Raw genomic sequence first — 20,509 nt, forward strand, 5'->3', positions numbered from 1 at the left:
TTGTGTATTAAAAATCATTACATTTAAAGAAACTGGTTTGTATTAGTAATAAATAATGATGTAGATATTGAGTTGATCAAATATTCACTCCAATTACGTATTCATTTGGTCCAATTTCTTTGGAGAGAATCGGAATGTATGTAGTCAGTTTTTCTGTATCAATTATTATAATAAAGCTAGAAGCTGCGATAATATTGTTATACAGTAGGTGAATGTTTATAGACGAGTGAATGGTGCTGTTCACTCTGCCTATCCTTATAGAATAAGATGCAATAGTATGTATCAACACAACTCGAGAAGCATTGTGTTAGCCCCATTCTCATATCAACAAGCGTTACGCTTCTACTGTTAAAACATGTTATTCATTTCAACAATAATTTAACTACATTAAGAGTTGATTAGTGAAAAGTTTTAGGCATATTGGTATTTTTGTATTATGGTTACCATCCTGAAAATATAATTTTTAAGCCAAATATTCTTTTAGTTTTACATAGCGTGTTTCACTAAAGTTGTTATTATTTCGAGGAAAGGACAATAAGAAAATAAGAAAACTTATCGTTGGTAATATCTGCACCTATTTAAATACGGATAAACTATATATTTTTATATCTCGGCATTACGAATTTTGTGTCAAGTCACTGACTATGTAACATGTATTTGCAATCTAAACGATTGTTAATTATTATCTGGCTGTGTGCACAATTAGATGTAAAAAAATACTACATTAAATGTTGAACTCTTCTGTGTTTAGTATGTAAAAATAAAATAGCTTTTGTCGAAGGATTTGTTCTCAGCCCACGATAATCCAAACGGCTCATAAAACATTAGATAACTGTTTAATACTGTATAAATAAATTTTAAAATATGTAACTTTACTTCACATCTTTTGTACTATACATAATAAATTGTCACTACAGGAGACTACAAATTATGTGTGTTGCATCTTTTTATTTTTAAGATATAATATTTGAGCTTGAAAAATTTACATTTGGAGTGCCTTTGAGATAAAATAATTATATCACTTGTACCACACACAGTAAAGGGGATTTGTCACTTTGTGTGCACGTTGAAATTAATTATTACACTTTTATGTCAAAACTGTTTACTGCCAAATAATGAAGCGTGTTATAGCTTCGATATCATAAAACATATATGTAAAGGAAGCATATTGTGGTTATGTTTTATTCAAAATTGTTTTAGTTTCATACTTAATTTGTTATACCTATTCTGAATCTCAATATTTTCCTAATAAAGATGATTCAATAAATTGTTCAGTTTCCATTTTTCTTTTCTATTATGTTTTCCTTATCAGTCACCATAGCAGAGTGAAGACGTATCACACAAATCAATCAAATAATACAAAAAGTAACGAGTCTACTCCCATAATATGCAAATCATGAGTAAAACGTCGAGGATCCCAATAAAACAAGGATGAGTAATTATCATTTGATATTTTATTATAATGATGCCACTGCACAGTTAACATATAATGCGCAAATTATTTAAGAATAAATATAACAAAACATGCCTGTACCGTTCTGTAATTTGCTAATATTATAAAACACAATACAAGTACAAAGGCTTAAAAATAACAGTACAATAAGAATAATTTGAGATAAATATTTGAATTAAAAACTAGATACATCGGAAATTTAATAAACAAAAGGCAATTTGTACATAACAGGTAACTTCACTGTCAACTGCATTAGATTATAGTAACAAGCATAATAAGTGATCTCTACAGACAATAATCAACATTAAAACTCAAGGATATATAATATTTTTACATGTACGAAAGATGAAATCACATTATTTAATATTATAACGATACATTAGTTGCGTTAAATAATTTTATACAAGTTGTTCAGTTGGATAGATGCTGTGTTCGTTCTCAATACAAAAGTGTCCATGTTCTTACGTCGTGCATTCTCTATAATGCAAATAATTTCAGACAACCCACAATTCTGGATAGAATGAAATAAACTCCAAAGGTGGATTCTTATAGAGATCAAGAAACATTCCAATGTGACATTTACCAGGGGGCCGTAAATGACCGAGATAAAGAGATAGAATAGGAAAGTTCATAGCAGTTCAGTCAGTTTGTTACCTCTTCAATGAGCTGACAATGATAATTGTCAGGATAATGCCCACAATAATGGCTATGAGAAGTAATATGTACATTTTCCTTCTGAACTTGGCTTGGTACCGAGCGGCCTTTACTAGTTCCTCTGTTCCCAATTCTATGTTAGCTGCTCCGGCTTCGATGCTACTCTCGATGGTGTCTGAAAAATTCAAGAACTTTTAATGCATATTTACAGGTACACCGGACTCCCTAACACGGTGCAAAAATATATATTTTTTTCATTATTTTAACAATTCAAAATTATATGAAAGTAAATTAAATAATTTTGAATGAATAAATATACGGAATCCTATCCACCAATGTTCATTTAGACAAATTTTGTGTATTGTGTGGGACCTGTGTAAAACGTGGTGAACAAAATTTGAACAAATCAACAACAAACAAAAATTTTAAAACTGTGAACTCGATATAAAAATTTGAAATTCTGTTACAAAATCAGATGCAAGTTGGAAATCAGTTTATATATCCTGATAATTACGCTTTATGGGGAGTTCAACTGGTCAAATAAAAATATATAATGGGTTTGAATTCTGGCAAGGTGAAGCTGAAGGCAAAATGAAGACTATCTTGCCTTAATTTAAATTTAAATTTGCTGTTTGGCTTTGAAATTTAAAAAAAAATGATTTGCTGTGATTGGAGTAAGAATGCAGTGCCTTAAGCCCCATTAGCTGTGGTTAAATGATTTTTCAATCACAATTTAAAGAGTTCCCGAGTTCTTATTATTCATTAAAATATTTCAATATTGAGGCCATTTTCTAATTCATAAATAACGTAATAATAAATTCGTAAAAGAATCAAGTTGTGGTAGAATGGGTTTTGAACTCCTGGGTACGTATTCTGATTGGAAGTTAAAATGTATCTTTAATTTTATCTACAAAGTAAAATTAAGTTTTCTGTATGAAAAATAGAATATGTTTACATTTTTTTTTTCTAAACATGTTCAATTACCGGTTACTGACGAAGATACTTTGAATTTTCATACGAATATACACACTTTCGTACATAAATATCGATATTAGTTTAAACCATCTCAGTATATACTGATGAATGTAGCCATTCATAATCACGGCCCTGACCCCTAAACCACGAGGCCTAGATGCAATGTAACAAATAATGTTGATATTGAATTTACAATTTCATAGATCGTCTATATTTACATTAAAATATTTAAAAAAACTATAATTGGATGAAATATAATATACGTATACATTAAAAAAATTAAGTGTTAAAAGAAAACACACCGAATTCAGTAAAAACATGTACACAAATAATTGTGTACTTGTATTTAACAGTAGAATCTTCTGTCATCCACTATCAAAGATCTTTCTGCATTAGCTTTATTTGAATCACACCTGAAGAAATCTCATTTTTCTTCCTTAATCTTACCTTTTTCCTATCCCTTAATCCCATTTTCCCCATTGAATACTAGAATCAAAACTAATTTATTTATATACACATGTTGCTAGTTCTATTTTAGTATTTTTTTCGCATAGTGTATTGAAGCTAACAAAATAAAAATAACACTTTTTGTTTTATTGGTTGGTTGAAAGAAATTACCACTTGCCGATGAACAAACATGAATGCACACAAAGTTAAATAAATAAAAATTATCTAAGAATGCCATGGTTAACTGACCCCATTGCTGTTAACAATTGAAAGTTTTAAGTATCATGTTCTAGCACGAGTAATAAGAAATCAATATTACTATTACAATAATTGTTTCATAACACTAATTACAGGAAATTTGCGCTAAACAATAATGTGTTTATAAGCTGAGTATACTTTCACAGCCTCAAACAGATCTACATAATGCGGAAAGGTCGATGAAGTCATGTTATCAATAAAAATGTGTACAAAAAATACAGATGTTATGAAAATTTTCGAAAAATAAAACTAATAAAAAGGAAGTGTGTAGGTAAATAATCTAATTTTATTGAATAAATATATTAAATGCAATTTTTGACAAATGGAACATAAAAATTAAAGTCAGAGACAAGATTTATTAAGACCAGTTGAAAAATAAATAATTATTTTGGTCAGTAATTATTATCAAAGTAAACCAATGATTGTAGACTTTTTGCACTTTGGAAAATAATTAACTACCTACACCTAATAGACATGAGTAAACAACAAAACGGACTTGAGTGAACAAAAATTGGAAAAACAACAAAATGTACTTGAGTGAACAAAAAAATTCACTTGAATGAACATCAAAATGGACTTAAAATAACAGCAAAATGCACTCAAATGAAAAATAAAATAAATTTGAATTTGACTCACCAATGGTTGCACCTTGTACATGGACCAGAGCGCCGAGTTCTCTCATAATTTGATTGACATCCAAAACGTCAGCTTCTATTTGCCTTACATACGCTTCTCTTTCTTCCAATATGCCACTCTCAAATTCAATTATCCGGGCCTTAAAAGTAATAGGACCTTTACAATGTATTTAACGACTCAGAATAGAGGCATAGAAAGATATAAAAAAAATGGCTGATTTACAAAGATTCAACATATGGTGCTGAACATGCTTTCGGTCAAGGAAATAATAATTCTAAATACGTTAGTACTAATATTCAAATTGAAAAGTAAATCGTTACCCGAGTACATGTTCAGTAATATTTAGCATAATAACAAAATTCATTCTTATCCTACGAGAGGAGTTGAATATTTCAGACTCCTAAAAACAAGTATCTAGGTAACTCAGAATAACTTGTACCATCGAGGACTAAAGATCTTTAATAAAATTAGGGATGCTGGGTCTATTGCATTGTTTTGAGGGACGGCGATGGTTGGGTTTCGATTCATAAAGATGGCTAGAGTGGCATCAGAGTCTGAATTAGTAACAATTTTTATGAAATTATTACTGCATAATATGTCGTCGGTATACTGGTAAAACCTTCTAAATGGCAAAATTCGAGAAAATAAGTTAAATGTCATTTTTCGAGCTTTATCAACTGATTAAATCGTCCAAGGTTTAGTTTCAAAGTTATCATGTGTAAACACCTAGAATTAAAAACAAGTTTTCTAATGAAAACTATGAAGTACATTTATCATATTTTTTTTTTAAATCTCATCAATTGAAACAGTTTAAAGTAACTAAGATGAATCCAGTTGTGGTCCCGTGTCTAGCGTTGCGGACTCACAGATTAGAGGTCCGAGGTTCGAACCCCACTCTGCCCCAAATTGATTCCCATTTTCTAGCAGTGAGTTATTTACAACCCGTTGAAAATGGCCCCAAAATTAAAATATTTGGGTAAACCATAAAAATGTTAATATTTTTATCTAAGAAAAATACGGTTTCATATGTATGTATCATGACCAAAACATGTTGAAAAAACTGTTATTGAATAAAACATTTAAACTGATTTATGCTGTATACCCACGACGCATTAGTTGAGGAAGTACTAGCTGTTTTTTTTTGTACAACTACTTGAATAAATACATCACATAACATCTTTATGCCTTTATAATAATATAGGAATAATTAACCCTTTATAAAAATATTGACACCGAAAAAAATGTTTTTTTTTTGGTACGACATAAAGTAAAGAATGAATTAAAACCAATGTATGCGCAAGATAAACTAATTGTTTATAGCATAATATTTTTTAAAAAGATAATCATTGGCATGAGAATATAAATTTGTATAATATAATGCAGGTGAGGTCCAGTGAATTTCAGGTATAAAGCCAGACATGCGAATAATTGACCTTCAAATTGACACAAATGACTGAACAATACTCTTCAACGCTTCAACTGGCACAAAACTAAACATGTGTAACATGTATTAACGATGGATAAAATTGGAGACAAAGCATTAAACTAATAAATCAAATAACAAAATAAATGTACAAAATTATTTAAATTTGTTGCAACAGAGGGGGAAAACATTTTTGAGAAGGGAATATGGAGGTCTAGGCGTTTACAGGGGCTTATGACCTGTCATTGGCTGGTTTAAGTGGCCACTTTACCCACTGTGTAACATTCACCATTCTGCCTATGGAACATCCACATTTCCTCAACTCTTCCATCTGTTAGCTTTTGTGAATTAAAAGATCTAAAACCTTTGTCATGTGGGTGAGATTCATCCGGCTGAACCAATATTCAAGGTTAAAACAAAGTTGTTTTCAGGCATTGCCTAGTAGGTGAATATTGGTTTAGCCGGATGAATCTCACCCACGTGATAAAGGTTTCAGCTCTTTTACTTCGCAAAAGTCAACAGATGGAAGAGTTGAAGAAATGTGGATGTGGATGTTCAAAAATGTTTTCCCTCTGTTACAAAAAATATAAATAACTCCCTAGGGAAAATCGGGAATCCAGCCAGTCTGCAAGCATTTGGACATAGGTACTCAAAACATTGTTGGTACATTGCTCAAATGGACAGCGAAAGAACGGCAATTTTTTTTGAATGAATGTTGATGGATGCAGACATAAAGAAAGACCAAATCCAACAAATACTTGAAGACAGACATGTTAAAAGTTGGAATAATCGGCGCGCGAGCATGAGAAGACGTGTGAATTTAGAGGAAGCGAGATCTGTATGCAGAGATAGTGATGTGGCGTTCTATCCTCGCCTACCCTTACAGGGAAACGGCGTGATGGTTTGTTGTTGTTGTTATAAAATAAGGGATAACGACAATCCAAAACAACATCAAACATATATTTTTAAAATATGCATTACCTGCGCTTGTTTTTGAGCCACAAGTCTGGCTGTGTCATCATCCTGATCTCCTCCACTCTCGGAAGGAAATTCCGACATGGCAACTTTAGGCATGTGCATCTGCATCTTCTCAGAGAGTTGCTAAAATAAATAATTACATATATTGAAACAAGTTTAAATATGTTCAAATTAAGGTTTGAAAAAATACAAGGTAATTGAAAATAATAGTATAAAGTTTGAAACATAAACACCATATAAAACTATGACAACTCTGTGGTCAAGTCGTAAGGATGGACAAACAAGCACCTTAAGTCTCATTAACGACAAACCTTTGGGACTATAAAGTATCGGGAGACATAAATAAATACCCTTTCTACTCAAGGCCTCGGCGCTGACAGCGCTCAAGTGGCAGAATTTGCTTAAAGATGCCACGGGAGTCTACTGTAAGCCAAACTATCATACTCCAGGGGACATATTCAAACATAAGCTATTAAAACCGGTGTTCGCTTGCGTTTTTTCCTTTATACAGTCTTTCGTCTACAAACATTTAGACAAACTCAAAATATTGCTATAAATAACTGTAGGAGTTGCTATAAATAACGTGGGGCAGCTGGTTAGACAGCCAACTGTGAAACTGGCGTTGCGGGTGCGATTTCCGCCAATTGCAAGAAAAAATCCAGGAAATTTTCTCCACAATTGGTCTGGGCGTCGTGGTGTATTTTTTTAACTTCCGTTCATATCCTTACTTTCTACCTACTGAAAAGTCTAGAAAGTAGAGGTTTAGGGGTTATTCCTTTTATAAAAAAAATGTGCAAAATCTATTTTAGAGGAATTAAGGAAGGTTTTCATGCAGAAATATGGCAAGGTTATGTTTTCCCAATGAGGAAGTTCAGTGGTTTTATAAAAGTTTTTTTTATTTGTTATCAGACTATTAAACTAGGCTAAAGATTTTTTTTAAAATTTTTATATATGATATTATTAGCCCTATGATTTTTCAAGGTTTTGTATTTCTGAAATAACTCCGCTAGTGAAGTAGAGGTTCTCTTCCGCTTATTCTTGATCAGCTCTGCTCATCGGTCCATTTTCGGCAAGATAACTGGAAATCTTCCATAACTCTCTTATCACTGGTTCATTCATATGAACCAGTGACGTTGTTCAAAGTAGTTCGTTTTTTTTTTTTTTGACATTGTCAAGAAATTTTGCCGCACAATTTAATGCTCTAATTTTTACTGCGCACAAGAAAACATTTTTTGTATACAATTTCTCGTAGGGCTGAAGTTCCTCATTGAAAAGAAAATTTTTAATCTGGTTAAGAAGTTTATGCTTTCATGTTTCCTAGAGACTAGATTTTACTACAATATTTTGAGTATGTCCAGATGTTTGTAGACAAAAGACTGGATTTTAACCCCTAGGGGGTCATTAAGATTAACGAATTACAACAGGGATGGGGAACATTTTAGAGAAGGGAATATGGATGTCTAGGCATTTAGAGGGCATAAGCCCTGTAAATGCCTAGACTTCTATATTCTCTTCTCTAAAATGTTCTCCATTTCTGTTGTAATTTGTTAACTAGATTTTACGTTTAAAATGGCATAAAATCAAACATTTTCCATCAATCAAAAACTAGGGTGCAAGTGAAAATATATTACATAATCATATCAACAATAAATAGCAGTCTCGTTAACTAATAATTAATCAAATAATCTACAGGTCCTTGAAATTTGTTTTAATATATGCATGCCCTTTAAAACTTGATTTCTGTATTCTATTTATTTATAATATATTAGTAAACTGGCGGACCCGATGGATGTTGTTCTGCCCGAACGTTGGCTTGCCTGCTATTAGCTTGGAAAAAAGACTTTTCATTGATAAGTAGGTACCTAGGCGCTTGTTTGTGATTGAATTTCAAAACTAAAAATTATTAATATTCCAATATTGAATTTGAGTAGGTACCTAGGTACTTGTTTATGGTTTTTTTTTTCCTTTATTAGGGCCTTCTACCAAAATATGATAACATCGGACAAAAACAAATTACATTAATTTACAATAAACATAAGAACAACACAAACAGAAAGGAATAACAATATAGATACAAACAATAGACAACAAAAATATAACATCAAATAATAAACTCGGCTCTTCTCACCAACAGGGGTGCACTTTATTCATAAATGCGATTTTTAAAAATATATTGAATGTCAAATAATATTGTTTTAGTATTAAATCCAATAAAAATAAATAAATGGGAAGAAATTATAAGGAATGCCAAGAAATATTCTGATTGGGATCCATAAAAAGCGAATGTTGTTTGTAAACGTTCAAAAACAAACTTTTTTTAAACACAAAAAAACAACATCCTTCCATTTTTTTTGTATATTATGCATTCTCGTCGAATGCAACCTTGGTAGGTCGATGAAAAAAGATTTATGCTTTTAACTTTTTTTTACAGATTCGATTTTAATGTCTACGAACACGCACAGCGCAAAGATCTACATTTCTAGGCGGCCTCCGTGGTGTAGTGGTCAAGACGCTTGACTCACGCACGGAAGGTTCCGGCTTCGATTCCCGGTGAGAACACAAAAGTTAAAAATATGATTTTTCTCAAGTCTGGGTGCTCTGTGATGTAATTCACCACTGTAATTAGGCCTCCTGGCCTGTTGTGGTGCAAAAAAATGTTTTAAAAAAAATTCGCTGAAAACCACATGTAAATCCGTTAAGCCGTTTAGGAGGAGTTCAGTGACATCACACATACAGAAAATTTATATATATAAAGATATAAATTTCAAAATCTTATCAACAATAAGTAGCAGTCTCGTTAACTAATAAATAATCAAATAATCCATAGGTCCTTGAAATTTGTTTTAATATATGCATGCCCTATGAAACTTGATTTCTCTATTCTATTTATTTATAATATATGAGTAAATATATGTGAGGATGTTAGAGCGCTCGCCCCGATCTAACAACCCGATACTTAAAGGATCTGATGTTGGAGGGGGAGATTTAGCAATATGAGAACACTCGCCCTCCACTCAGTGGACAGGAACCCGTATTGTGTATTTTTTAGAATATAATTTCTAATTTTAAGGAATCTGTCAGTAAAAATGAAATGTAAATAAAATATAATACATATATGTTTACTACATAAATGTAAAACGAACTCTATACACGAGTTTTTACTATATTAGAGAGGTAGAAACGTTATTATAAATTATGTATGTACCAACTATTTTGTAATTTTATACTTATTTTGCCAGAATATTTTTCAATAAATATAAAATAGATCTACACAGGTCACAGTGACATCGATAGCTTATACAGCACTGACCCTCATTTTTCAGAATAGAATGTGATCATTGAATATGTGTAAATGATCCTCAAATAAAAATATAAAATACATTCGATATTCGTAAATCAAAATTTGCAGACCCTAAAACAGCCATTTTGTTACTGGTGCCTAGGCCTTAAATGTAGGTGGAGTTGCATAAACCAAGGCGGTCGGATCATGTGGAGAGGAATACTGCACCCTTGGTTTACAGGAATTGGACAGCAGGTGATGAATGGTGGGAAATATTTCCCAGACAAAGACAGGACCCTCGAGTCATAGCATAGGATGATAACGGTATATAGATCAGGTTTTTCTTTAAATTTTGATATCGAGAATCTACTGAAATAAAAGTAAAGGATGGGAAAGAAAAAGCCACATGTCTGATAATAATTAATGATGTTTTTGGTTCCGTTTTTATGATAAATCACCAATGCTGAATTTACAATTCTAATTTTCCTTAAAATTATCACACTGTCAAAAACTATTATAGAATTACATACATAAACTTATTAAATTATCAACATATGCATATTTATTCTTCATGATAAAAGGTAAGTACTAAAATAATATGTATATATATTTTTTATTTTCATGGCCATTTTGATGCAAATCGAGTTATGTTGTTTATTATACTCTTCGCCGACGTTTCGGATCTCGTGAATATAGACTGCGATGATGGACGCTTCAATGCGACCTGAAAAATCGAAAAAACTCCAAACGACACACAGTGCCCAAAAAAAGTAAATCTGCAATTTGTATAAAGTAAACTGTCTCAGAGGTTCAAACTGTCAGTAGGGTCGCTGTGAGTTACATCTTGCTGGAGGGTGTGATTCTATGAAATGCTGCGAACGCCCAGTTGCATTCCACCGGGAGCACTATTGACTAGTCCTCTTCGTTAGCGTCCACGTCGCGAACCCCGGGCAATGGGATCACACTCATAACGGGGTGATCACAGCAGATAACGAAAGGATGAAAGGTTAGTTTCTGGCGCCTCCAAACCAGAACCAACCAGCTAAGGGAAGGTAACTCCGACAGAAAAATCTACCAGAGAAGGCAACGGGAAACTACTTCAGTCATCTTTTCCCAGGAATCACTATGACGAGTACATCCATAAGCAGTTGTCCTGGCTGCGGAATATAAAAGTAGCGCAGGACTGAGATACTTTCGCTGTAGTGATCGCCAACGTCGAGGGGACCTGACAAGGCACCGCAAGATTAAGAAACTGTCTTAAGATAAAACAGCTATCACAAATGTACTAAATACAATGAGGAGAGGTGAATTTTATAATTATTAAATTGTTTACTCATTCAAATTTTATATCAAGTATTTTTTAGAGTGAAATATGGTCATTTATTATGATTTTTAAATGCAATTATTTATATAGAAGGGGTCAATATTATGACGAGAAACACCTCCAAATGACCAAAAATAATCTTTACTTATAACTTCCAAAGATAAGCCTACTGTAGTGACCCTGAAAATTATGACGTTTGTAAATTTAATAAAATACAAAAAAATTATTTAACATTTACTGCAACATTATCAGCAGTGAGAGAAATAAAATATTATTTATCACATAGAAAATGTGATTATGAACTCTGAAAAAACAAACTCAGTTTATCTGGTAAGATAACTGAGAAGATAGTAAGCAACATAAGAAAATACACGGTTTATTGTTTAATATACTTAACATAAATATATATTTCTTAAATCTTCATTATATTCAGAAACTCACAGCACTTGAATGGTAGAACGCAACAGTCCAAGGGAAGGACAGCTGGGGGGAATGGGTCCTGCCAGCAGGACTCATTTTATACTATGATTCATAATTTTATATGACCGAATGTGGGTCAAATGCCTCATTTGTGACTCCACGTATTTTTGCCATTTTGTTGGTTAAAAAAATGTAGCTTTTGCCTGTACACGGATGCCACGTCCTACTCAGTCATTTTGGCTAGACTGATCGTAGAAACATGATTAAAAACCTCATTAATGGAGGAAGAGATACATATTTAAAAAACCGCATCCTGCTAGCATCATAAAATGAAAAAATGTGCATCCTGTAAGCTAGGTCGTAAAGTCCTGCTGGCAGGACTCAGGACATTCTATCATTAAATAATTTTTTTAAATATTTAACTGTCCATGAAGAAAACTATGCGCATACAAATAAATAATTCATTATGGGTGGATGTAGTTCAAATTTAAAAAGAAATGTTTTTTAACAAAATTATTTGTTTACGTAAAAATGAACAATTATTAACAATATTTTTAATTTTTACAAATTTTTATAGACAAGAACTGGATTCAACCCTCTTGTGAGTTATCAAAATTACAATATTACAACAGAGATGAAGAACGTTTTATAGAAGGGAATATAGAAGTCTAGACATTTACAGGGCTTATGACCTGTCATTGGCTGGTTTATGTGGCCGCTTTACGCACTGTGTAACATTCACCATTCTGCCTATATTTGAACATCTATATTCCTTCAATTCTTTACGTCGTGAGCCCTGTAAATGCCTAGACTTCTATATCCCTTCTCTAAAATGTTCTCCATCTTTGTTGCAAATTGTTAATCATAATATATTTATCAAATGGTAACTTGTAATGATTACACAGGGTGATTCATTTGACTTACTGAATACAGATACCAAACATATGAACCAACAAGACAAATGAGCTAATGCGATTCATGCAAATAGGAAACATAATATATATCTAATTAAAATCAGTTTGATAAGTCATACTTTGCCAAGCCTTTTAAAAAGATAATAATCAGATTTCTTTACGGAAAAAAATAATAATTCATATTATGCACATGCTCATCTTCTTAATGTGAAATCTCCCAAGAACGATAACTCAATACTGGTTATAGTAAAATCAATTATTTTAATGTTTAACTAAAGAAATTTAACATCTTGTTCAAATTTGTTTTTATGGTAAATCAAACCGGCACATTATAACCATAGAATTATTCAAAAATTTAATATAATTTTAGTAATTACCATTTCCACAATGCACATAAACAAAACAGAAACAATGAATAAACATTTGACAGGTTGAAATTACTACAATAATAATTTTGTGATAATAAAATATAAAATAAGGTTTATGTTGTTTATAATGGCGACAAAATTTTCAATTTCATAAATGTGTGTTACATTTATAAACAATATTATCTGCAGCTTCGAGGTCTGGATACAGGTCGCATACTTATAAATGCATAGTGATAAAAATGAAGATGATTTGATCATAATATTCTACCTTTAAATATTTCACTTTTAATTTACTTGTTCATGAGACCATTTCGATTTCAATAAAGTGCATAAAAAAAGTTATATACTAGTACAAGTAAAATAAAACTAAAAGAATTTAAAGCTAGGACAAAAAAAAACACAATGCGCACAATCGGAACATTGGTACATGCAAGCCACACTTTGTGCTGCGCTGATCACATCAGTATTTCGCAATAATATGTGCGACAATGATACATTTTTTAATGTACATAACTGTTATGTTTGCAACTGCATTATAAAAAATACAATGATAGTATTTACTAAAAGGAAATAGTCGGCTGTCGCCAACTGTTACATGCTATAAGATTTGGCCCTGCAGGTTTTGTTTCATCGGCCCTTCGAGCCTCGGTTTAATAGGATCTCGAGCACCTAGAAACATCGCCTCGTTGGGCCTCACAATGAATTTTTTGCTGTTCGAAGCAATTTAAATGTAATAATGAAGAATCTGTCACTCAAAATAATGCTACCAAAACTACACAAAATTTACTGATACATAGGCATATCAAATATCTAGACAAAAAAAATAGTACACGATTAAAATGGAATAGTTAAGAATCAGTAATTTAAAATAATAACAGTCAGCTGTCGCCGACAATAACATGTTAGTAAATTCGGACCATGGGGCCTCATTTAGTCCTTAATGAATCTGTTCTTTTGGCCTGATTCAATCGGCCCTATGGGCTTTCCATAATAAAAATAATAATGATAACAGAAACTTCTTATGTTATTTAGGATACAACTTCATTACTTTTACAATGTACAAAATAATTTTATTGAATTTTCTTTATAAATATAATCTCAGTCATTAAAATTTTGTCAGCAAATAATAAATATTAATTGAATGTTATGAAAATGCGCTATGTATGTTATTCATTATAATAACAATAATTAAAGACATATTAGATTATTTAGAATACTTTTGCAGTAAAAATTCATGCATTGTAAAAAAAAAAAAACATAATATAACAATGTTAATACAATTCGAAATTCATAACTGGTCAAAAATGTAAATATTTAATTTAATAATATGAATATGAAAAATGAAAATATTTAATTTAAGGAATAAAAAAATATTCTCGTGCCTCATTTCTAAATTTTGTTTCGATGTTATCTCGCTGAGAGATTGTGTTGAATAGTTAACACCATTGAATAGTGAACACGTTCGTGGGCAGATATGTAGTAAAAAGGGTCAATACATATCGCAAGAAAATAATGACATTAAAACTTTTTGACTTGTTGTATTGCATTACTATCTTTTAGACGACTCTTTGCATTATTTGTGTACTGCAACAACACCAGATGGGCCTCTGATTTTAAAGAATAATATAATAGATAATTGATATGGATATTCATGTTAAAAATAAAACTATTACGATTTGAAATAAAATAAAAATTACATTTTATAGACATATAAAGTCCTTACACATATACTAAAAATCAATAATGTAGAATCAGTAGAATTATCTATAAAAATGTTCTAAATTTACGAATTTTCACAAAAAATAAATATCTACAGAAATTTGTTTTCTACCTGGAAGTAGAAAACAAATTTGAAGATAGTTCACTCACGCACGGAATGTTTCTGGTTCGATTCCCAGAGAGAACACAAAATTTAAAATATGATTTTTCACAAGCTTGGATGTTCTACACTGTAATTCACCGCTGTAATGAGGAAATTAAGAAGTTTTTATTTATTCTTAAATTTATTAATAGACTATTAAACTAAACCAAAAAGTATTTTTTTTAAATTTTATGTATAGTATTATCAGCGCAATGATTTATTAAAGATTTGTATTTCTGAAACTACTCCGCGAGTGACATCTCAAGTTCTCTTAGCTAATTGGCCTAATGACGTATCGTAAAGCGGAAATCGTTCACAACTGTCTTACCAATGGTAGATTCATATGAACTAGTGACGTCGTTCAAAGTAGTTCGTTTTTATTATTTTACATTCTCCTGATTCAAAATCGATCTTCATTGAAAGTAGTTGGATTTTAATAAATCCTGAATGCAAGTATACTATTTCGCATAAAATATGTCTATTTTACAAACGGACACAACTTATAAAAGAAAACATAATATAATAATAATAATTTAACACAAAAAAAGGGAATTATGAGATTTACCTTCTGTGCTGCGGAATACTTAGTGAGTGCATCTGTGAATGTTTGAGTGAGTCTCTCAACTTGAAGTTTCTGACGTTTGTCTCCTCTCCTAACCACGACATTAAGCCGTCTCAAGTCTCGAGTTGTCGACGCCACTGATGCATTTACACTTTGCTGGGTGTCGTGTCTGCGGACAAATTTTAATAATTAGAATCTTAAAAATCTGCTCAACACACGCTTTATCTGACTTGTAAAAATGCTTTATTGTTGAGTTTGGATCTCAATACGAGTATCACATTGTTTTTTTTTTTGTATCAGTTGTTATTTATTTATTAAATTAATACTTCATTACAGGTCACCCAGTGATGCATTGAGTAATAAAAACAAATTGACAAAACAAGTTCATAATAATAATATGACAAATATATAACGTCCTTCAGCACCCTTGAGGTGATTGTAAAAAAAAATGGTGCTGTATATTGACAATTTTAAAACATGTTTGGTTGGTTGGATTTATGTAAATATTTTTCTTTGTAGCACAGGATTTGATCAGTAAAATAATCGTTCAAGTGAGGTAACAAGAGCAACAAATGAACACAGTGGATAAATTTTTACATTGTTTGAATTGTTTTTTTTTTCTAAAACTCTTAATTATGGAAACAGTGATGCGCTTTATCTTAAGAGGGCATTACCAAATTTTCAAGCATATTATTTACACAATTATGGATTTTTACTACCTAACAACTATGAATACGTAAAGCTCAGAGGCTGGTGTATCTTCCTGCTATGCTTGAGGTTCCGGGTTCGATTTCTGGGAGGGTCATTGTGAAATATTTTTATTTAAAGGTGGTTTTACGCTGCAATACCTTACTGTCCCTGGACTAGCATCTGAAGAGTAAGATTGATCACTTTACCTTCCCGTAACAGATGCCCTGTGCACCAATAGGTGCGGATAGGGGAATTATGATGATGATGAATAAGCTCTAAGTTACCTAGGGGTTCAGCCGAAACCAATTGAGGGTTATCACTAGAGCAGTGATTGAATTAACCTTGCAAGAATTAACCTTTCAGATGATGAAATGCCTATTTACATTCTATGTGAATGTGATGTAATAGCAGGCTCTTTTTTGGGGGACCACTGGTTAAGCCTGAGGGTGTTATTAGAGCGTTCACTCCCTATTTAATAGCCTGATACTTCAAGGACCTGGGCTTGGAGGGGGAGATTTAGCAATAGTAGCCAAGCTCTTGAAGAGTGAGAATTAATTTACAGGGACCCGTCACAATAGATCTACACAGGTTGCAGTGACATCAGGAGTTTATATAGCACTGAACCTATATTTTCAGAATTAGAATAGATAGAGGTTAACTCACTTGTTTTTAAATATTTTTGACTTACAGTGTGTTAAGGACTTTTAGAAACAAGCAAATATGGGAACAATTATGAATCAACAAAGAAAAAAACATGACATGATAAAGGTTTTATGACATTTTATCATGAGGAGATTTACAGCAATAATAATTACACACACAGACTGCCATAAAGTTATTGCTTTAGTTTCAATTATACATTTATCAGTTAAATTAAAACTGTAAGAAGCAACTACACATATTTAATAATGAGTGCGCTTAATTAGTTTAAATATTATATTTAATTAAAATTAAAAGTACAAAAAACCTCGAAATGGGAACTGGCATTTTGTATGGCTTCACACGTAATACAACTCCGTGTAACTTAACTCCGATACAAAAAAAAAATCCACAACATTTTTATTTCTTAAATAATGTATCCCAATTAAATTGTAAATCAGACATATTTAATAATGTCTTTTTTTAGTAGTAAATCAGAGTTTAATAAAATTTATTTTGGTTTTAATCTATAGCAAGTTAAAGACAATTTTTGACAGTAGGTAAAAATAGGCCAATGTTTTTTAAGCCTGTAAAAAACGCCGATTTGGAGAAATAAATACTCATTCGCGTGTTTCGAGCTAATAAATTGTTATTGAATAATTTTTAATGTAATATTATACTCACGCTTGATCCCTCAGCGGTTTGTTATCCTTATTAGTTCCGATGAGTTTGAGTGCTTTGTCAAGCGATCTCCACCCAGCGTTAATGGAAGTAATATTGGCGGCGATATTTTCACTGAGATTGTACAATTCCGTAGGACTGAAGTCTGCGAAGCCGACATCAGGTACCGGAGGGCCGTTAGTTCCATAATCTCTATTACCATTACCATTTCCAACACCCTGAGACATCTTGAACGTCTACGTACAACACAAAGGAAAAACTTTAAATGACGATTTAAACAACGAATACTATCAAGCCCGAGATAAATTCGATATCCGATGGTCGACTGATATTAAAATGACACAATGATATAATTAACAACTAACTGCGTCGCTTTTGTGCGAAATCATTATAAGGCAAAAGCTGACATTTTGAATAATGTCATTAGTGTACACCCTACCTATAAAATTGCAAGTTTCTTCTGCTTCATACACAATGATAGTAATATTAACGCTAACGTGCTTCTACCAAATATTGCACAAAATCTAACTAGTTGTATTTTTTGCACATCTTCATGTGTGTTATCCGGTAATTACAGTACAAGAACACTATAAAAAACGACACAAAGAATACTGACAGATGACACTGGAAAAGTAGTTGGTAGTATCGTACGAGCCGTATCAGCTGTTCAGCGGTTTCTTGGTTTTGGTTAGTTACAAGTACAATATAAATTAAGAGGAACGGGGGGATAGTTGTTCCGGCTGAATATTTTCAATCACTTGACAGCCAATCAGATGCTAGGCTTCATAAAATATTTTTAGAGGCCATTTGAAATATTGTATTATTATTATATTTTAACAATAATACAATATTTCATAGTCGTATCATATTTTAAATTAAAAATAAATAAATTATTAATTGTTATCGTTGTATGCGTTTCTACTTTTTTTTAAAATTGTTACATATTTACATATTTATTACTGCAATTTACATTGAATTATTTATACAATAGGTTAATTGGATAGTAAATGTAAACATAAATATTTTCTGTTTTTGCTAGTGAGTCATCTAAACTGCTTGACTAAGGATAGCTTCTCCGTTCTAAGGCAGTAAATAATATATTTTTCAAGTTATTTTTGTCATTAATGTCATTTACTTAACAAAAACATTTATATCCATTTTGATAGGTTTTCAAACTTAAAGTTAGGACATAATGTATATATATATATTATAAATAGGATTCAGGTATATTCAATATTTTTACAAGATCACACGTAAATATATGTCCATGTGTGCCCTAATTCCAGATTTAAAATTAAATAAAGAATGTACAAAAATAAATAATAAATATACCACAAATATTTAAATCCTATGTCAGCACCATTAAATTTAAGAATCAAGTTATGTATCTTTTTACATACACCCTTTAAAAATAAATAAATCAATAAAAAAAAACATTTTTAAGTATTAAACTGCCTGCTTCCCCGTTTTAGAAGAGTAAATATATTTTTATTTTCAATATATATAGTATACAAAATAATTATAATTTTATTATTATTATTATTAGCGTACACATAAAAGTATGCTCACGTGTGCCCTACTTCCAGATTTAAAATGAAATAATAAATAGAACACTAATACTTATGGTCTTTGTTTGGATAAATAATCGAAATATATATTTATATTTAGGTTGTCCTATTATGAGATTTTTATAATTAAATATAACAAAGGTATTAAATGTTAAATAATAAACTGAAAATTTTATCATATTCTAAGTGAATATAAATACTGAACAATACAAATTACTAATGACGCGGAATTCAATCCGACTTATTTTATTTTTAATAATTTATTTTTATTTAATTTAATATTCGCAATATAACATAGATGGTGGATAATAAATTGAAAATTTCGTAAATTATACAAATTATAATCAATGGTTTTGAATTTTAATTCCACTTATTGATTTTTCAATTAATTTATTTTTATTTTATACATTTTTAACGCATTTATTATTTTTTTAAATACCTACTACATTATAAGTAGGTTTATATATTTGTAAACTCCCAAGTGATATTATATATTATACTATGCAAAATAACAAAATACAAATAGGAAAAAATATAACATATAAATGAAACCCTAAAAACAATAACGGGATATCTGTTTACTGTTAACACAAATATTAACATAAAAAAAAAAATTGGTATATAGCATTGTCACAATATACATATTGTTTATTTGTTAACTTAATATGACGGTATATTGGTTTTTTACTAAACATCTCAGTGGATGTTTATTTGAATATAAAAAAAAACAATGATTAAGAATAATAAAAAAATCACATTATTTATTCAAGATTATTTTTGTTCCATAATTATATTATCTTATTCAAGCGACTGCAATATTAGTACAAGTCGTGTACTATTACGGTAATACACCTTATATATTTTTAAAGTTTGTCATCTTCGTAGTCAAATCATTATCGTGTTTGTCTACCATGCAAGAGATCTTGGGTTCGATTCCCGATACGGTCGACTTAAAATATTTACCTATTTGAAAATGTGATTTTATACGAGACTAAGCGTAAAAAGAATTTCCTAACCTTCATATTATAATAAAAATGATCAAGATACGTTACGGTTCAAGCGTCCAATAATAAATAATAATATTTGGCTGATTTATTTAGCTCCATTTTTGTGAAAAATCACCTCAAGGGCGCTTTAAAGTTGTAGGTATACGTAAACTTACATTCTAACTAAGCAAATGTGATGCACGATGCACCATTAGGTGCGATAAGGGAATAATGGATGCATGAGAAATAAAAAACATTAAATCATGCTTTTTAAGCCATGTTCAGCTATGTTGTGTAGCGATCATGTTAAACTTGATCAAAGTTAAAAACCATAACAATTTATGTTTATCCCACCAGGAAAAATGAAAAACGTACAAAAGAAAGTGATTTTT

At 31.0% G+C, this 20,509-nt stretch overlaps 1 protein-coding gene across 2 annotated transcripts; it reads right to left on the bottom strand.

The window, feature by feature from the left end:
* Window positions 1-1,436: 1,436 nt before the first annotated feature.
* Window positions 1,437-18,243, bottom strand: Syx13 (syntaxin 13). Of its 2 annotated transcripts, XM_088241519.1 has the most exons (6): window positions 18,003-18,243; window positions 17,567-17,799; window positions 15,557-15,722; window positions 6,828-6,947; window positions 4,424-4,562; window positions 1,437-2,282 (listed from the first exon to the last, which is right to left on the bottom strand). In XM_088241519.1, the coding sequence occupies exons 2-6, from the start codon at window positions 17,788-17,790 to the stop codon at window positions 2,104-2,106; spliced, it is 828 nt and encodes a 275-aa protein (XP_088097645.1). In that variant the 5' UTR covers window positions 17,791-17,799; window positions 18,003-18,243; the 3' UTR covers window positions 1,437-2,103. The 2 variants fall into 2 exon arrangements, with proteins under 2 accessions (XP_088097645.1, XP_088097646.1); XM_088241520.1 differs by lacking the exon at window positions 18,003-18,243 and having other exon boundaries at window positions 17,567-17,930.
* Between the last annotated feature and the right edge of the window lie 2,266 nt (window positions 18,244-20,509).

Source organism: Micrasema longulum, unplaced genomic scaffold, assembly GCF_059751315.1.
Source record: "Micrasema longulum isolate JH-2025_06_02 unplaced genomic scaffold, ASM5975131v1 h1tg002927l, whole genome shotgun sequence".
NCBI lineage: Eukaryota > Metazoa > Arthropoda > Insecta > Trichoptera > Brachycentridae > Micrasema > Micrasema longulum.

Excerpts from the sequence above, each read along its gene's own strand:
- Syx13 (XM_088241519.1), bottom strand. The coding sequence starts at position 17,790 with ATGTCTCAGGGTGTTGGAAATGGTAATGGTAATAGAGATTATGGAACT. Across the intron at positions 6,948-15,556 it reads AGTATTCCGCAGCACAGAAG|CAACTCTCTGAGAAGATGCA; the intron begins GTAAATCTCATA and ends TATTTATTTTAG. Across the intron at positions 4,563-6,827 it reads TGGCTCAAAAACAAGCGCAG|GCCCGGATAATTGAATTTGA; the intron begins GTAATGCATATT and ends ATTACTTTTAAG.